Below are 17,183 nucleotides of genomic sequence, written 5' to 3'. Positions count from 1 at the left end.
CAAAAAAAAAAAAAAAAAAAGTCTCAGTTTTGAATGTCTGGGGTCGCCAGAAATTTGTAATGTTAAAATGGGGTCATGAGCCAAAAAAGGTTGGGAACCACTGAGTTAAGGCAAGCTCCGGCATCTTTTTCTGAATAACATTTGACAGTTTGAAATTATGCTACTTAACAGCATCATCTAAAACATTCTGTTTACAGTAAAATGTTGCTGTTGTTGTTTTGTTTTTTTTTAGTTATCATATAGTTGCATGATCAGCATATGCACAGCTGTAAATTGTTTATAGCTTTTATGATTTTTGATTTGTCTTTATTTTGATTTTGCACTTCTTTTGCTCTTGTGCGCTTTTGTACTTTTGCTGCTTTAAACCTGGAATTTCCCCTGGTGGGACTAATAAAGGCATGTCTTATCTTGTCTTATCTTATCTTATCTTATTTTAATTTATCTTATCTTATCTTGTCTTATGTTATTTTATCTTTTCTTATCTTATCTTACCTTATCTTATGTTATCATACCTTACCTTATTTTACCGTATCTTATCTTACCTTACCTGACATTATCTTATTATCTTATCTTATTTTATCTTATCTTACCTTACCTTACCTCTTTATTTTATCTTATCTTATTATTTTATTTTATCTTATCTTATCTTACCTTATCTTAGCTTATCTTAGCTTATCTTATTATTTTATTTTATCTTATCTTATCTTATCTTATCTTACCTTACCTTACCTTACCTTATCTTTTTATTTTTTTTTTTGTCTTATCTTATCTTATCTTACCTTACCTTACCTTACCTTACCTTATCTTATCTTTTTATTTTATCTTATCTTATCTTATCTTATCTTATCTTATCTTATCTTATCTTATCTTACCTTACCTTATCTTATCTTTTTATTTTATCTTATCTTATCTTATCTTATCTTATCTTATCTTATTTTAATTTATCTTATCTTATCTTGTCTTATGTTATTTTATCTTTTCTTATCTTATCTTACCTTATCTTATGTTATCTTATCTTATCTTATCTTATCTTACCTTACCTTATCTTATCATACCTTACCTTATTTTACCGTATCTTATCTTACCTTACCTGACATTATCTTATTATCTTATCTTATTTTATCTTATCTTACCTTACCTTACCTCTTTATTTTATCTTATCTTATTATTTTATTTTATCTTATCTTATCTTACCTTATCTTACCTTATCTTAGCTTATCTTAGCTTATCTTATTATTTTATTTTATCTTATCTTATCTTATCTTATCTTATCTTATCTTATCTTATCTTATCTTATCTTACCTTACCTTACCTTACCTTACCTTATCTTTTTTTTTTTTTTTTGTCTTATCTTATCTTATCTTATCTTATCTTATCTTACCTTACCTTACCTTACCTTATCTTATCTTTTTATTTTATCTTATCTTATCTTATCTTATCTTATCTTATCTTATCTTACCTTACCTTACCTTACCTTACCTTACCTTATCTTTTTATCTTATCTTATCTTATCTTATCTTATCTTATCTTATCTTATCTGAAACTCATTGGATGCCAACCTGTTTTCTATCTGTGGGTCCTGGTCCTGGTCCTGGTCCTGGTCCTCCCCTAAAGGACAGGCCACTGATAGCCTTGCACCTTCTCTCTGAGCTGCCCTTTTAAATTCAGTTGTGTGCCTCTCCAGCTTTTTTTTTTTTTTTTTTCTTTTTCAACCAAACCAGTCACCCAGATAATGCGACAGGTTCCTCTAACTGCTTAAGTCTGTTGTGCAGCTGGGCAGACCTGTTGAGGTCTTGGCTGGATTTTAAAGCACACCTGATGGAGCGTATGCAGTTGTTTTTTGTTTTTTTTTTCTCAAGGACAAGTTTATTCCTTGACCCTCTTATAAAATGACAACAGTTTTTACTTTTGAACTGCAGAATTTAGATCTGGGGTGATGGTCTCATGGGTTTACAGCTCATGTTCCCCCAAGAGAGGCTGCGTAATGTCCATCATCGCATGCTACCCTCATCAAAGGTGGTGACGCAGGCCGCCAACTGTCACTGTTGGAGCAAATCCCAGAAATCAGCCATCATCTTCCCCAACCATATGCCTTGCAAGCTTCATATGACGCCATGACACCAGTATTTAAAAATACCTTTCTGTTATTGCGTGGGTGGTGGAAAGATTCACACGACTGTGCCAGAACTATCCTGTGAAATGCCATCCATTTTTCGGCATGAGATGGAACACTTATCCATGTCAAACTGCTCACATTATGTCTCTGATTAGGAGGCCAATATAAATATGTGAATGTTCTACTGAGGATCGACTGATTACATCATGTCTTCATCAGTCACAACAAGAATCTTATGCTTTAATCCAGTGGTTCCCAACCTTTTTGGACTCATGACCCCATTTTAACATCACAAATTTCTGGCAACCCCACACATTCAAAACTGAGACTTTTTTTATTTTGCTAAAATTAATTTGTTTTTGATCATGTAATAGTTTGCTATACTATGTTGAAAATATACATTATTTTAGATTTATATATATGGACGGAGGCAGAAAAGACAGGTGCAGATTACTGCACAAAGTGAGAGTTTTATGGATATGTACAGTCAGTCCAGCTTGGATTTACAAGGTTGACAATTAATACTGAAAAAAAAAAAAAAATAAATACAACTTTGAATGATGAAAGAGCTGCAGCATCTGAAACTGACCACAATGAACATTTGACAGATAAACAGAATTACAGTGCTTCAATTTCAGACTCACAATTTGTCATGTCTTTTATGGATTGAGATTGTCTCTATCAACTCACCTTATGCTTTTTATTAGTAAATTTCTGTTTTTATTTTTATCAATTACAAGAAATTTCAGGCGACCCCAAGTGGGGTCCCAACTTCAAGGTTGAAAACCACTGCTTTAAGCTCCACTGACCTAATGTATTCAGAATAATGAGTTAACTTGTTTGCCTTGCAATGTCTTTTAAATATTTGCAACATTTTGCTGAGCCATTTTATATATATATATATATATATATATATATATATATATATATGTATGTATATATAAGTGTGTGTGTGTGTGTGTGTGTGTGTGTGTGTATTAGAGGCTTTTCCTTCTCTTGTATTAAATCAGTAGTTTCCAACCTTTTTTGGCTCGTGACCCCATTTTAACATCACCAATTTCTGGCGACCCCACACATTCAAAACGGGGAGTTTTTTGGGTTTTTTTTTGCTAAAATGAATTTGTTTTTGATCATGCAAAAGTTTGCTATACTATGCCGCAAATAAATGTCAATTTTAAATGACATTTAGTCTATATAATGTATATTACTATGGACGGACGCAGAAAAGCCAGGTGTAGATTACTGCATAAAGTGAGAGTTTTATGGATATGTGCAGTCAGTCCAGCTTGGGTTCACTAGGCTGACAATTAATACTGTAAAAAAAAAAACAAAAAAAAAAAACTAAAACTGTGAATGATGAAAGAGCTGTAGCATCTGAAACCGACCACAATGAACATTTGAAAGATAAACAGAACCACAGTCAGACTCACAGTTTGTCATGTCTTTTATGTACTGGAATTATCTCTGTCAACTCACCACATATTTTTTAGTAGTAAATTTCTATTTTTATGAATTGCTAGAAATTTCAGGTGACCCTATTTGAATTGCAGGTGACCCCTTGTGGGGTCCAGACTTCAAGGTTGAAAAACAGTGCTTTAAGCTCTACTGACCAAATGTATCCAACATTTTTTGGCTCGTGACCCCATTTTAACATCACACATTTCTGGTGACCCCAGACATTCAAAACGGAGATTTTTTTGGGGGCTAAAATTAATATTTTTCATTGTGTAATAGTTTGCTATACTATGTTGCAAATATACATTATTTTAGATGACATTTAGTCTATATAATGTATATAATTAAAGATGGAGGCAGAAAAGCCAGGTGTAGATTACTGCACAAAGTGAGAATTTGATTTTCCTTGGTCAGGATATGTACAGTCAGTCCAGCTTGGATTTACAAGGCTGACAATTAATACTGAACAAACAAGAACTCAAACTATGAATTATGAAAGAGCTGCAGCATCTGAAACCGACCACAATGAACATTTGACAGATAAACAGAACCACAGTGCTTCAGTTTCAGACTCACAGTTTGTCATGTCTTTTGTGGATTAGGATTGTCTCTGTCAACTCACCATGTATTTTAAATTAGTAAATTTCTGTTTTTATTTTTATCAATTACTAGAAATTTCAGGTGACCCCACATGGGGCCCCGACCCCAAAGTTGAAAAACCCTGCTTTAAGCTCCACTGACCTAATGTATCCAGAATAATGAGTTAACTTATTTGTCTTGCGATCTCTGTTAAATATTTGCAGCATTTTGTTGAGCCAATCTGTATATATGTATTAGAGGTTTTTTCTTCTCTTGTATTAAACGACCTGTAAACGTAATATAATGCCCTGCATATGGGCTCCGTCACATGCTCCATCCTGTTTACAGATATGGCAGTGGAACTCCTTATCCATTAGTGTGACTCAGGCTTAGAGTCAATGGCTGTGTTAAGAAAAAAATAAATAAATAAATAAAAGGCTGTGCTTCATTAGCCCCAGTGGACAGTTTGTTGCCAGATTAATAGCTAAAAACTGAGGTCATTTGTCTGTTTATTTATTTATCCTTTAGTTTAACTCATCAATGAAAACAAGCGCCCTGTGTGATTTATATTGAGAGTTCAAAGCAAATTAATTGAGGAACTCCAGGGGTGGACTCATACATGTGTTATTGATAGGATGCCCTTAACTTAAAGTCTCGTTGCATGTGCCGCTGCATCCATTTGTCTAACATATGGAACGGCACAGTCCGTGAAGCAGTTATCTTTAGGCGAATTGTTAATCATCTCAAATTGTGCAGAACCTGCTTATATGGCCTAATGCAGTGTACTGCGCAGTTTAGGCATAATGAAATGACTTACCTTTTTATAACATTATGCAAATCACTCATTTATCTCACTAATACATACACAGGACAATCACTGGCCCCTCAGTATCGCAGGATATTACAATCTCCCCACTCTCTCTCTCTCTCTCTCGCTCTCTCTTGCTTGCACCCCATTGTTTTAGAGGGTCCAAATGAAAGCCATCTGGGGGCCGCTGTCCACACCAAGACAAGGGAATTAGCTCTCTGAGTGTCCCTTATCTCACTGCCTCCACACTCCAACCGGTGCACTCCCATTTTCCTCTAGTAATGAGTATCTACCCAATTTAGTCCCTTTTCTCTCCAAGGGGGAATAAATCCAGCACAGCCCTTTGGATGAAAGAACCTGGGGACCCCTCTCGCCTCCTGAACTGTGACCTTAATTGACAGGAAATTGTATTTGTCTCCCTCCCTCTGCAACAAAACAGGTGTCCAGTAGGATTTGGTCTCCATGCTCAGTACGATGACCTCTGTCTCTCTTTGTGTTTTTTTTCTTTTTTTTTTTTGTCTTTGTAGCTGCTCCGAAGGGTCCTAAACTCTTGATGTCCCCCACTAGGGCAAAAGTGGGGGATACAGTGCGCATCACCGTGCAAGGATTCCAGGTAGGAACCTCAGGGGTAAGTGCATGGGGATTTTAACCGTTCAGTGTTTGTGTAGTGTTTAGTGGTGTGTAGGGATGGGAATCATTAGGAATTGAACGATTCCGATTCTGTTATTGATTTTGCTTATCGATCCGATTCCTTATCGATTCTCTTATCGATTCTCATTGGGTGAGGGAATAAAAAAATACAAAAAGGTGTGTTTGCGTTAACTGTATTTTATATTTCCGTCTCTGCACAGAAAATATAACATATACAGTAAAAACAGATGACGCCGGGCCTGGTTCGGGGGGGTGGGGGGGCGGTGGCAGTGGCGGCAGCATGCAGTGAAAGTGAAAATTAAGACGCTTTATTGCTTTATTAACCTTTTCATGCATATTGGTCACTGTTCTGGACTGTTCTTCTCCAGCTGTTCTCTTGTATATTCATGGATTTTGTTGTTTTTGTTCCAAATCAGCCAACACAGTGGACGCTTCTGCATCATTCCATACACTGACATTCATACTATTAATGTATCTTTCCTGTTCTTGATAAACCTGATCTGCAGTAATATATATGAGTTTAAATTAATTGCTAATTGTTATTAGACTGTAATTAATGTTTTTTTTGTTTGTTTTTTTTTTAACAAGTTGCTTTTTGTTGCATATTATCTGAGTGAGTAATATTTAGTATTATAGTGTGTTAAAATGTGAGGAAAAAACAGATTAGCAGCATTAAAAATGTTTTTAATTCATAGTTTTCACACAGTATGTCAGTAAATGCATGTTTCTTTGCTTCAAAAATTAAATTTTTAATCCATTCCGTCGTTTGTACATATAACCCGTGCTGCTACTCATTCTGTTTGCGTGCTGCCTCTTGGCCAGGTCGTTATTGTAAATGAGCATCAGTTCTCAACTAACTTACCTGGTTAAATAAAGGTTAAATTAAAAAAAAATTAAAATGCATGGTGTCCAGCTGAGTGGACATCTTTGTAACTCCATGAAATGTAGGTTCATAAAAAAAATAAAATTCAATCACATAGTTTTTTTTTCATGCCTAAAGAGGAATAAAAACACTCAGGAAAAAAAATCTTGATTAAAATTCTCATAAGTCATGCATGAAAGGGTTAATTCCTCTATTGCCACATTTCTAATACAGTCTACTCTCGTTATACCGCCAACTTCCGTTCACGGCCAAATTGGCGGTATAGCGAAAATGGCGTTACAACGGGTTGCGTCCATAATGTGCATGTCTTTACTATATGATGTCTATGCTGCCTCCGTTAACCCGTTCTAATTGCGTTTCTAAATAAATCTTGATTCTGTTATGTTGTAAGGGATCATTTAAAGTGGGGAAACATTTTAAGCATTATTATACCGTGTCGGGAAATGACACCCCATCATCTTGAGGCTTTGGCTTCATCCCACGTCCTCTTCCCGACATCCTGACCTACTGAGTGTTCTGCGATAAATGAACAGTGGCCGTTCCGTAGACCTACTCGTAGCTTGTCGCGATCAGCGTCTGGCGCGTTTGTTTCAGTGCATTGTTAAAATTTATGTGTACTCGATGGCAATCACGCTGGCGGTATAACGGTCGGGAAATCAATGGTATAAGTGTTGTTTGTGCATGGAACTGGGCTGGCGGATGGCGATAGGCCGAAATGGCGGTAGCTAATGGAATAATGCGTTGGGGATTTTTGTGCAATGGTTTTGGTCGGCGGTGAGCGAAAATGGCGGTATAACGGCGGGCGGTTTAACGAGAGTAGACTGTATGTGGAACCAGTTTGACTCGGCTCGGCCCGTCTCCCGTTGCTGTGCTCCTCATTTCCTTTCCCCTACCTTCGGAAACTTGTACTTGAGGGGGTACGACATTTGTTTCCCGCACCGGAACCGGACCTAGACCCGGCATTCACTCTGCTGCTAGATTCACAAGCGCCACTCAGTAGCGTATCAAATACGTGACATTCCTGTAAATGAGTCACATTCTGTGGACAAATGTTTGAGCACATTTGGAGGAATTCCACCTTTTTGAAGAAATGGAAGCTTTGACAGTGTTCCAGTGGACCTGGTGTCGTCTTTTTAAACCGTTTCTGCCTCAACACCATGTTGGCTACGTTCTGACCAAAACAACGCAGTGTATGCGTGACATCATCGCGCATGCACAACGAAGGCGGAGTGGATAAGCAGAATAGTTAAGCAGGCAGGCAAACGATTCCAAGGAATCGAGCTACTGGGAACCGGTTCTCAAAAAGAACCGGTTCTCGATTCCCATCCCTAGCAGTGTGTGTGTCAGTGATGATGTAGATTACAACCGAGTGAATGTTCATTTTAACACCTAAAAAAGGAAAGAACCTCATCAGAGCCAGTGTCTGTTTGTCTGTTTTTGGCTTTAAAGTTGGGAAGATATTAACTCTGGGCCCCCAGTCAAATGTAGTTGGAGGCAGTAATGGGCCATAACGCTAGAAGTGATAAAATGGAGGGAAAAAAGAAGATGGGGAAGTCTGTTGAGGAAACAAAAACACTACCATTTGTATTTTTAGCTGATTCAGTCTATAACACTAAGCATTAATATACAGTCATATTCATAAATATTTGGATAGTGACACTGATTTTCTAATCTTGCCTTTATACAGTGGATTTATCTATAGTAATCTTAGTTTGTCCATTTACTTTTCAGCCCCTGAAAAAAGAGGGACTACAATGAAAGTCAGAACTTCAGTCACACCCACTGTGGACATGTACAGATACAACATTACAATATTTGTGTCAAATACTTATGGACTCAACTGTATTTCATTCTGCAAACTGAACCTTTAAGAAACAGACAGGGAACCGTCAGTCTTGGACAATAGGGTGAAGTCAAGGGCGTCACAGATGAACAGCCCTTTGCTTTTTGATTCATAACTTTCGAAAAAATTGCAAAATTTTGTTTCAAATATTTTTAAATGAAAAATATCAAAAGCTACTGCGTCAAGGATGGACAAAAAATTAATGTCTGTTTTTTGCAAGAATTACAAAGTTCCTCTGACATTTTCATCCTCAAATGTATTCAGTGTAAACCTTAAACCCTCTTATTTTACAACATAATAATTGGTTAGAGGGAAAAAATAATTTATCATACCTAAATAGCAAGAGTTTTGACAAATAGCAGCATCACGGATGGACAACAAAAGTAAATAAAAGTAATAAAGTAATAAGTAGTAAGTAATAAAATAAAAATTAAACATTTTTTATTTAAATTTTCAATATCATGTACTTTTTTTTTTATTTTACAATATTTACAACATACAAATAATGTTAACATTATATTGAAATGTATTTTGCATAGATATATGCATTTATTAATTTTAAACACTGTGTATCTAGAATATGACATAAATAATGTAATAGTCAAATATCAATGTATTTGGAATAAATTTAGTTTATTTATGAGAGTTTATAAAATTAACCCAGAATGACAGCAGAAAACTTTGTCATTTTCCAAGCATTCACACTCATAAAACTCCTCAAAATTTTTTTTCGCAAATTTTTTCTCATTTCATAATACATTTTCCTGAAAACATAAGTAATTACCTACCAAAAAATATAAGTTTGGTGTAGATCAGGGGTGTCAAACTCATTTTCTTTCAAGGGCCACATTCAGCCCAATTTGATCACCAGTGGGTCAGACCAATAAAATAATAGCATATTACTCTATAAATAATGACAACTCCAAATTTTTTAGTGCAAAAAATAACATTAAATGATGAAACTATTTCTATCCAAAACAAAAAAGATGTGAATAACTGGAAAAAACTGAAATTTCTGAAGAAAAATGAGTACAATTTTATCAATATTCTGCCTCAACTTATGATTTACACATGTGCATTACAGATCAGATCTACCAAGACACAAAACAGGCAGAACATTGTTAAAATTGCACTTATTTTTCTTTAGACATTTCAGGTTGTTCATATTTGTTCAGGTTATTGACATTTTTATTGTTAAAGGATATCAGAATTTAGTGTTCTTTGCAATAAATCAAAGAGAAAAAATTGATGTTGCCATTATTTATAGGCATAACGTCATATTATTTTTTTCACATTAAATCAAGAAGAAAATTTGGTGTCATTATTTCTAGGTTATTATGCTGTTATTTTTGAGTTTGATGCCCATAACCCTCCGGTATCCCGTCCAGCAAGGCCCTTACTAAACACCAAGTGTGCCTTTTTCGCACACTTACGGAATAATTTCAATAAAATTTTCAGACAGTTTGTTTTTAATTCTTTTACACTTTTTTCTATTTCATCAACTTGAGCCGTAAATAAAAATACCAAATACTCAATAATTGTCACATTTTTTAACTCTTTAAATGCTGTGTTTGTAATGTAAACAAACCATTTTTTTGGATGCAAAAAACACAAAAAATTTATTTTTTCAATATAACATAAAAAGTGGATCACATATTATTTGATTTTTGCAGCCTGGCATATGTCAATGATTAACTCCAGCATTGGTTAATTTGCATTATTATTTTTGGCGCTAGGTCAAATGTTCAAAAATACTAGCATCTGTCACCAAGTGTGCGTAAAATGCACACCTATAAATCAAACTATTAAATATTATATGTTGATTTATTTTTCTGCTCTAATTTGATTTTATTTTTGTAAATCCAGGTCAGCCCTAATCATACAGATCAAATGGAAGAAATAGTGCGTTTTAGGCACACTTGGGAGACAGCTAGTCTTGTAATTTTCTTTTGTTTACAATGTGCAAACTTTAGTTGATGGCCAGAATTTTAAAGATCATGCAAAAATGCACAACTTTTGAATTCTAACCTTATTTAAATTGTGAAAAATAATATTAAGTTTTTTAAAACGAAGTGCAAAGTGTGCCTAAAAGGCGCGCCCGGATACCAGACGGTTAACTGTTAATATCTTCCGGGAAATTTCTGCACTTTGTAAATTCATCTCGTGGGCCAGATTGGAACCTTTGGCGGGCTGGTTGTTGTTAACCTTTCCTTGACGTCGCCCAGTAGCACATATGCATGTCTCCTTTATAGCGATACAGAGACACGTAAAACAGGTTTGCCAAGGATTTTCATAGAATATCAGTGAATCTACAAATTTTATTTATGTATTTACATTTGTATTCTTATCTGTAGGTTTTCATTATAGAATTTTTTCTTTATTTAACCCTTTCATGTATGAATTATTAGAACCTTAATCAAGATTTTTTTTGCTGAGTGTTTTTATTCCTCTTTAGGCATGAAAAAAAAAAAACAATGTGATTGAATTTTTTTTTTTTAAATCAACCTGCTTTTCATAGATTTACAAAAATGTCCACTCAGCTACACCACAAATTTTATTCTTGAAGCAAAGAAACATGTATTTAAAACCCAATATCATAAAGTGATATGAAAACAGTGAAATGAAACCATGTTTAATGCAGCTAATCTGATGTTTTCTCACATTTTAACATATTCTAGTACTAATTATTACTCACTTCATGGAGATAATGTGGAAAAAAAAAATATTAACAATTGATTTCCACTCAAGAACCAACCAAGAACAGCAAAGTTACAATAACGGTATGAATTGCAGTTTATGAGATGATGCATAAGTGTCCACTGTGTTGGTTGATATGGAACTAAAACAACAAAGCCCATGAATATACAAGAGTAAAGCTGTAGAGCACAGGTGTCAAACATGCGGCCCGAGGGCCAAATGCGGCCCACCAAAGATTCCAATCTGGCCCGTAGGATGAATTTGCAAAGTCAAAAATTCCACATTCTTGAATTGAATTAAGCCAAAAAAAAAAAAAATAAAAATAAAAAAATAAAAATAAAAATAAAAAAAAAATAAAAAAAAAAAAAAAAAAATATATATATATATATATATATATATATATATATATATTGAATTAAGGAAAACATGTTGAATTAAGCAAAAAAAAAATCTTCAACTGAGTAAAAAAATCTTCAATTAAGCCAAAAAAAATCTTGAATTAAGAAAAAAAAAATCTTAAATTTAGCAAAAAATCTTGAAACAACTTCACATTTTTTTCTTTGTTTTAGTGCAAAAAATAACATTAAATTATTAAAATATTTACATTTCCAAACTATCCTGTAACAAAAAAAATGTGAATAACCTGAACAAATATGAACAACCTGAAATGTCTAAAGAAAATTCTGCAAGATTTTAACTCTTTTCTTCCTGTTCCTCAGTGTTTAGTGTCTTTGTAGATCTGATCCATAATGCACATGGAGAAATGATAAAGTTGAGGCAGAATATTGTTAAAATTGCACTGATTTTTCTTAAGAAATTTCTTTTTTTTTTTTTTTTTTTACAGTTATTCACATCTTTTTTGTTTGGATAGTTTAAAAAGTAAGTATTTTCATAATTTAATGGGTTTTTTTTTCTTTACTGTTATTATGTTATTATTTTACTGGTCCGGCCCACTGGAGATCAAATTTAGCTGAATGTGGCCCCTGAACTAAAATGAGTTTGACACCCCTGCTGTAGAGTCACTGTCCACTGTAGTGACCACTATGCATGAAAGGGTGAAGCAATAAAAAAAATGCTAACATATGCTAATTATTTCAAAGAAATAAATGTATGTATGAGTGAGTGTAATCCATCAGATGGCCGTGTCTATCTCAACCTTAGCCAGCGAGCCGGTTTGCTCGGTAAACTGGATTTTTGTTGCTTTGGAGCTGCCCAGAGAAATAGCTAAAGGTAACAGCAAAGAGATTGTCTTTGTGTCACTGTAATCCCCTATCAAAAAAGACCTGGAACCAACGGCCTGTGGATGGTCCTGATCTGTTTGACAGGGATGACACATTGAAGCCTGGCAGCTGCAGCCAGTCAGGTGAAGAGGATAGGGCTAATCCACATATAGGACATGCTAATGGCCCACAGCACAAATCTTTGGTATTCGCATTCACAGCTTCAGGATTTTTGAAGAATCGTAAATCAGATTTCTGGCTCCTCTGAGGCTTTTCAATGTAAAACAAGTGTTTCTGTATCGTTCTTTGTTTTGTGTTGTTTTATGCACCAAGCTGTTTTGTACATATTTGTTTATTATATATCTGCCTTATAACCCCAGGATTCTTATAAAGTTTTATTTGTGAGCAGTGGAATAGATTGTTTTTGTGTAAAACAGGCTTAATCGTGGCATTCAGCCAGCCGAGGGCCCTTTGGCAGTATATGCATCATTGGCTTCAGATTGATCAGAAAGTAAATTTCACTTATCCTTCACAAGTTTTACAAGTAGAAAAATTGGGTCTCAAGACATGTAGTTTCACACTGCGGCTGCATCCACATAATAGGGTACGATACGATGAAAAAGGATGGTTCTTAAAAGATAGTTTCTCTTAAATGTATCAATCTAATATGTATATACTGTATATTTATTTATTTTTAGATTATATGAGCTTTTATTGAAACTGTGCTGATCATTTGAATGTGGACAGGTTACAGGAGGAAGCTCTAATTTAACCCTTTCATGCATGAATTATGAGAAACTTAATCAAGATTTTTTTTTTTTTCCTGTGTTTTATTCCTCTGTAGGCATGAAAAAACAAAACAAACAAACAAAAAAAAACAACAACAATGTGATTTAATCTTTTTAAATGAACCTATTTTTCATGGAGTTACAAAAAGGTCCACTCATCTGGACATCATGTGTTTAATTTTAGAAGCAAAGAAACATGTATTTACTGATATACTGTGTGAAAACTATGAGATAAAAACATTTTTTTTGCTGCGATTCTGATGTTTTCTCCCATTTTAACCCTTTCATGCTTGAATTATGAGAACCTTAATCAAGATTTTTTTTTCCTGTGTTTTTATTCCTCTGTAGGCATGAAAAAATAAAACAAACAAACAAACAAACAAAAAACAATGTGATTTAATCTTCTTAAATGAACCTATTTTTCATGGAGTTACAAAAAGGTCCACTCATTTGGACATCATGTGTTTAATTTTAGAAGCAAAGAAACATGTATTTACTGATATACTGTGTGAAAACTATGAGATAAAAACATTTTTTTTGCTGTGATTCTGATGTTTTCTCCCATTTTAACCCTTTCATGCTTGAATTATGAGAACGTTAATCAAGATTTTTTTTTCCCCTGTGTTTTATTCCTCTGTAAGCATGAAAAAACAAAAAAAAAAAAAAAAAAAAGTGATTTAATCTTTTTAAATGAACCTATTTTTCATGGAGTTACAAAAAGGTCCACTCATTTGGACATCACATGTTTAATTTTAGAAGCAAAGAAACATGTATTTACTGATATACTGTGTGAAAACTATGAGATAAAAACATTTTTATTGCTGCTAATCTGATGTTTTCTCACATTTTAACCCTTTCATGCTTGAATTATGAAATCCTTAGTCAATATTTTTTTCTTGAGTGTTTTTATTCCTCTTTAGGCATTAAAAAAATGCATTTTTTTTTTAACCTATTTTTCATGGAGTTACAAAAATGTCCACTCAGCTGGACACCATGCGTTTAATTTTTAATTTAATTTTTGAAGCAAAGAAACATGTATTTAAAACTCATTATCAGAAAGTGATATACTGTGTAAAAACTATGACATAAAAACATTTTTAATGCCACTAATCTGATGTTTTCTCCCATTTTATCATACTCAAATACTAGTTATTACTCATTTCATGGAGATAATATCCTCTGAGACCCAGGAAATTGACAATTTTAGCTTTTTTACATTAAAAAAATTGTCTTGATTGGAAACTGCATAATGCAACAGTTTTTTCAGATACATTTTAAAAATAATTTTTATTTATTGATTGATTTTTTAATGGAATGTCCTTTGCAATGGACAGCATTTTAATTAAACTGTCAAACTTTTGTCCCCTACACACAATGCATTGCTGGGTCTCAGGAGGATATGCAAAAAAAAAAAAAAAAAAAAAAATTGTTTCAGAAAACTGTTAATTACAGCCTCATAACAATTAGCAATTGATTTACACTAAAACATGTTACTGCAGATCAGGTTTATCAAGAGCAGCAAAGTTATAGTAATGGTATGAATTGCAGTGTTTGGGATGATGTTGGCTGATATGGAACTAAAACAAAAAAACATATGAATATGCAGTAGAACAGCTGTAGAATAACTGTCCACTGTAGAGACTACTATGCATGAAAGGGTTAACAATACTTGCAGGGAGATAATATGCAAAAAAACAACAACAAAAAAACAACACCTTTTTGTTAAAAAAAAAAAAAAAAAAAAAAAAAAAAAGTGTTAATTACAGTTTTATAACAATTAGATTTTTTTTTTTTTTTTTTTTTGACAATCAAGCATGTTACTGCAGATCAGGTTTATCTAAAACAGCAGATTTACAGTAATGGTATGAATTACAGTGTATGGGATGATACATAAGCGTCCACCAAGGTTCTAATAGTTTTGGATTTTTCATTATAGTTTAGTTTTATTTAGTTTTGACTTTTTTTTCTCAAATTCAGTTAGTTTTAATTTGTTTTTAGAGCAGGTTTGCTAGTTTTTATTAGTTTTCATTATTTTCTAAATGCTTAGTTTTAGTTTAGTTTTAGTATTAATTTTAGTTTTGTCATATCTTTTCGCTTCTTCTTTGTCGTATTCAAATAAATCCCAGACAGGACTCTGCTGCTTTCTCATAACTTTAGTCTGCATGTTTCCAGGTAGAGTGAGGACTAGAAAACGACTGGAAACCACAAGTGACGAGAAGTGACGGACCGTTAAATATCATATGGTGCCAGCAGCTAAAATTGCTTGAGGGAAATAAATCGATTTTGTATCAATCCGACACTGACAAAGACGAAAATGAAGGGAATTTCATCCATAATTTTTATGCGTTTTAGTTAGTTTTATAAGCACACAATACAGTTTCAGTTAGTTTTCATTTTTTTCTTTTAATGACAGTTTTTATTTATTTCAGTTAACGAAAATGTTTTAAAAAATTCTAGTTTTTCGTTAATTTTCGTTAACGATAATAACCTTGGCGTCCACTGTGTTGGCTGATATGGAAGTAAAACAACAAAATCCACATAAGAGAACACTTTAGAACAACTGTCCACTGTGGTGACCACTATGCATGAAAGGGTTAAACCATTTAATTTGTCCTTTTCCTACAAGTCTAACTCAACCTCTGTATTTAACCTCTGCATTGATTTAAACACAGGCCTTGAAAAATTGCTCTTTCTGTTCCAAAACACTTCTTTTTTTAGGTTATATAACTCACAGCAGTCTATAAGAAAATTCAAAATACAAATTAGTAGGCTGCGGATGATTCCTATATCAAACTCTTTTAAGTGAGTTAGTTTGAGTTCATGGTAAAACTTGTCAAGGATGGTTTGAGGGGGTTATCTGGAGCTGGTATATGTTTGTTTTTTTAATGTCAGTGTGGGAATGACACCATTCGACCTTGAATAGAAGCCAAAGAACTGCATCTATACTGCAAAGCTTCCTGCAAATGTGTACTTTTTTTTTTTTTGGAGTTAATGGAGTAGGGTGTTGACATCTGATAGTTTGTGAACTCTAGTGCTTTAAGAAGAAAAATTGGCAAACTGCAGCCATTTATGCAGTCATGGATGAGCTGCACTTAGAAGGAAACTTCTATAATATAGTTTACACAGAGAGAGCCTTGATTCTGCACCTACTGTAATCCCCTGCCCTGCAGATCAGGTTATATATCAAGCTCTTAAAATGTCACATGATGCTCAGGTGAAAGGCTGGAGCGTCTAAACCACAGATGTCAAACATACAAAAACCGGCCCTCCAACGGGTCCAATCTGGCCTTGAGGGATGAATTTGTGAAATGCAAAAATGACACTAAAGATATTATTAATCAAGGGTGTGAAAATCATTACCACATACAGACTAATATGATCCCAAGTGGATCAGACCAGTAAAATAATTACAAAGAGGACTGGCTTCTTCATACTCCCTTACAGGCACAACAGTAGGGATGTAACGATTACTGGTACACTGTAAAAAAAAAAAAAAAAAGTTAAAAAACAGTAACATTCCGGCAGCAGGGGTGCTGAAAAAATACTGTAAAATAACGGAAAATAACCATCATAAAAATACAGTAATTTTCCATAATTAAAATACAATTTTTTGCCCTAATTTTACATGAGCTTTTGCATATTTTTTGACTTTTTAATGTTTAATAAAGAATATTTACATGTATTAAAACAATCACATTACCTATAAATATAAATATAAATAATTTTCAATGACACTAAGTTGTACAATCCACTGATAAAAACTGTATTTGGACAGTTTATCAGTGTTTATACATGTTATACATTCACAAAAAAATACATTTATTCAACATTTTTGTTGTGAAACCTCCCGTAATTACACAAGATATTTGTCAATTAACAAACAAGTCTTGTGAAGCTTACAGAACAAATACTTCTTTTATGGTTAATTGTCAGTAATTTTATCTTGTTTTATTATTATTATTATTATTATTATTATTATTATTATTATTATTATTATTATTATTATTATTATTATTATTTTACAGTATTAAACTTTAAATTAACAGTTTAATCTCATGAATAGAAAATAAATATTTGTGAAATTATGATACATTTGTAAATGTATTTTAAATGTATTTTTCTGTGAAAAAAGAAAAAATGTCT

The 17,183-nt window shown here is 33.4% G+C and overlaps 1 protein-coding gene across 1 annotated transcript in view; it reads left to right on the top strand.

Moving 5' to 3' along the window:
• igsf21a (immunoglobin superfamily, member 21a) overlaps positions 1–17,183 on the top strand; it is a 747,424-nt gene that overhangs the window by 699,983 nt on the left and 30,258 nt on the right. Inside the window, exon 8 of the mRNA XM_030134531.1 lies at positions 5,486–5,586. Within this exon, the coding sequence (XP_029990391.1) occupies positions 5,486–5,586 (101 nt within the window). The remainder of the gene's footprint in view (positions 1–5,485; positions 5,587–17,183) is intronic.

This window comes from Sphaeramia orbicularis, chromosome 5 (genome assembly GCF_902148855.1).
Source record: "Sphaeramia orbicularis chromosome 5, fSphaOr1.1, whole genome shotgun sequence".
Classification (NCBI taxonomy): domain Eukaryota; kingdom Metazoa; phylum Chordata; class Actinopteri; order Kurtiformes; family Apogonidae; genus Sphaeramia; species Sphaeramia orbicularis.
The sequence above is the reverse complement of the archived record's forward strand: the minus strand, read 5'-3'. Positions and strand labels throughout refer to the sequence as shown.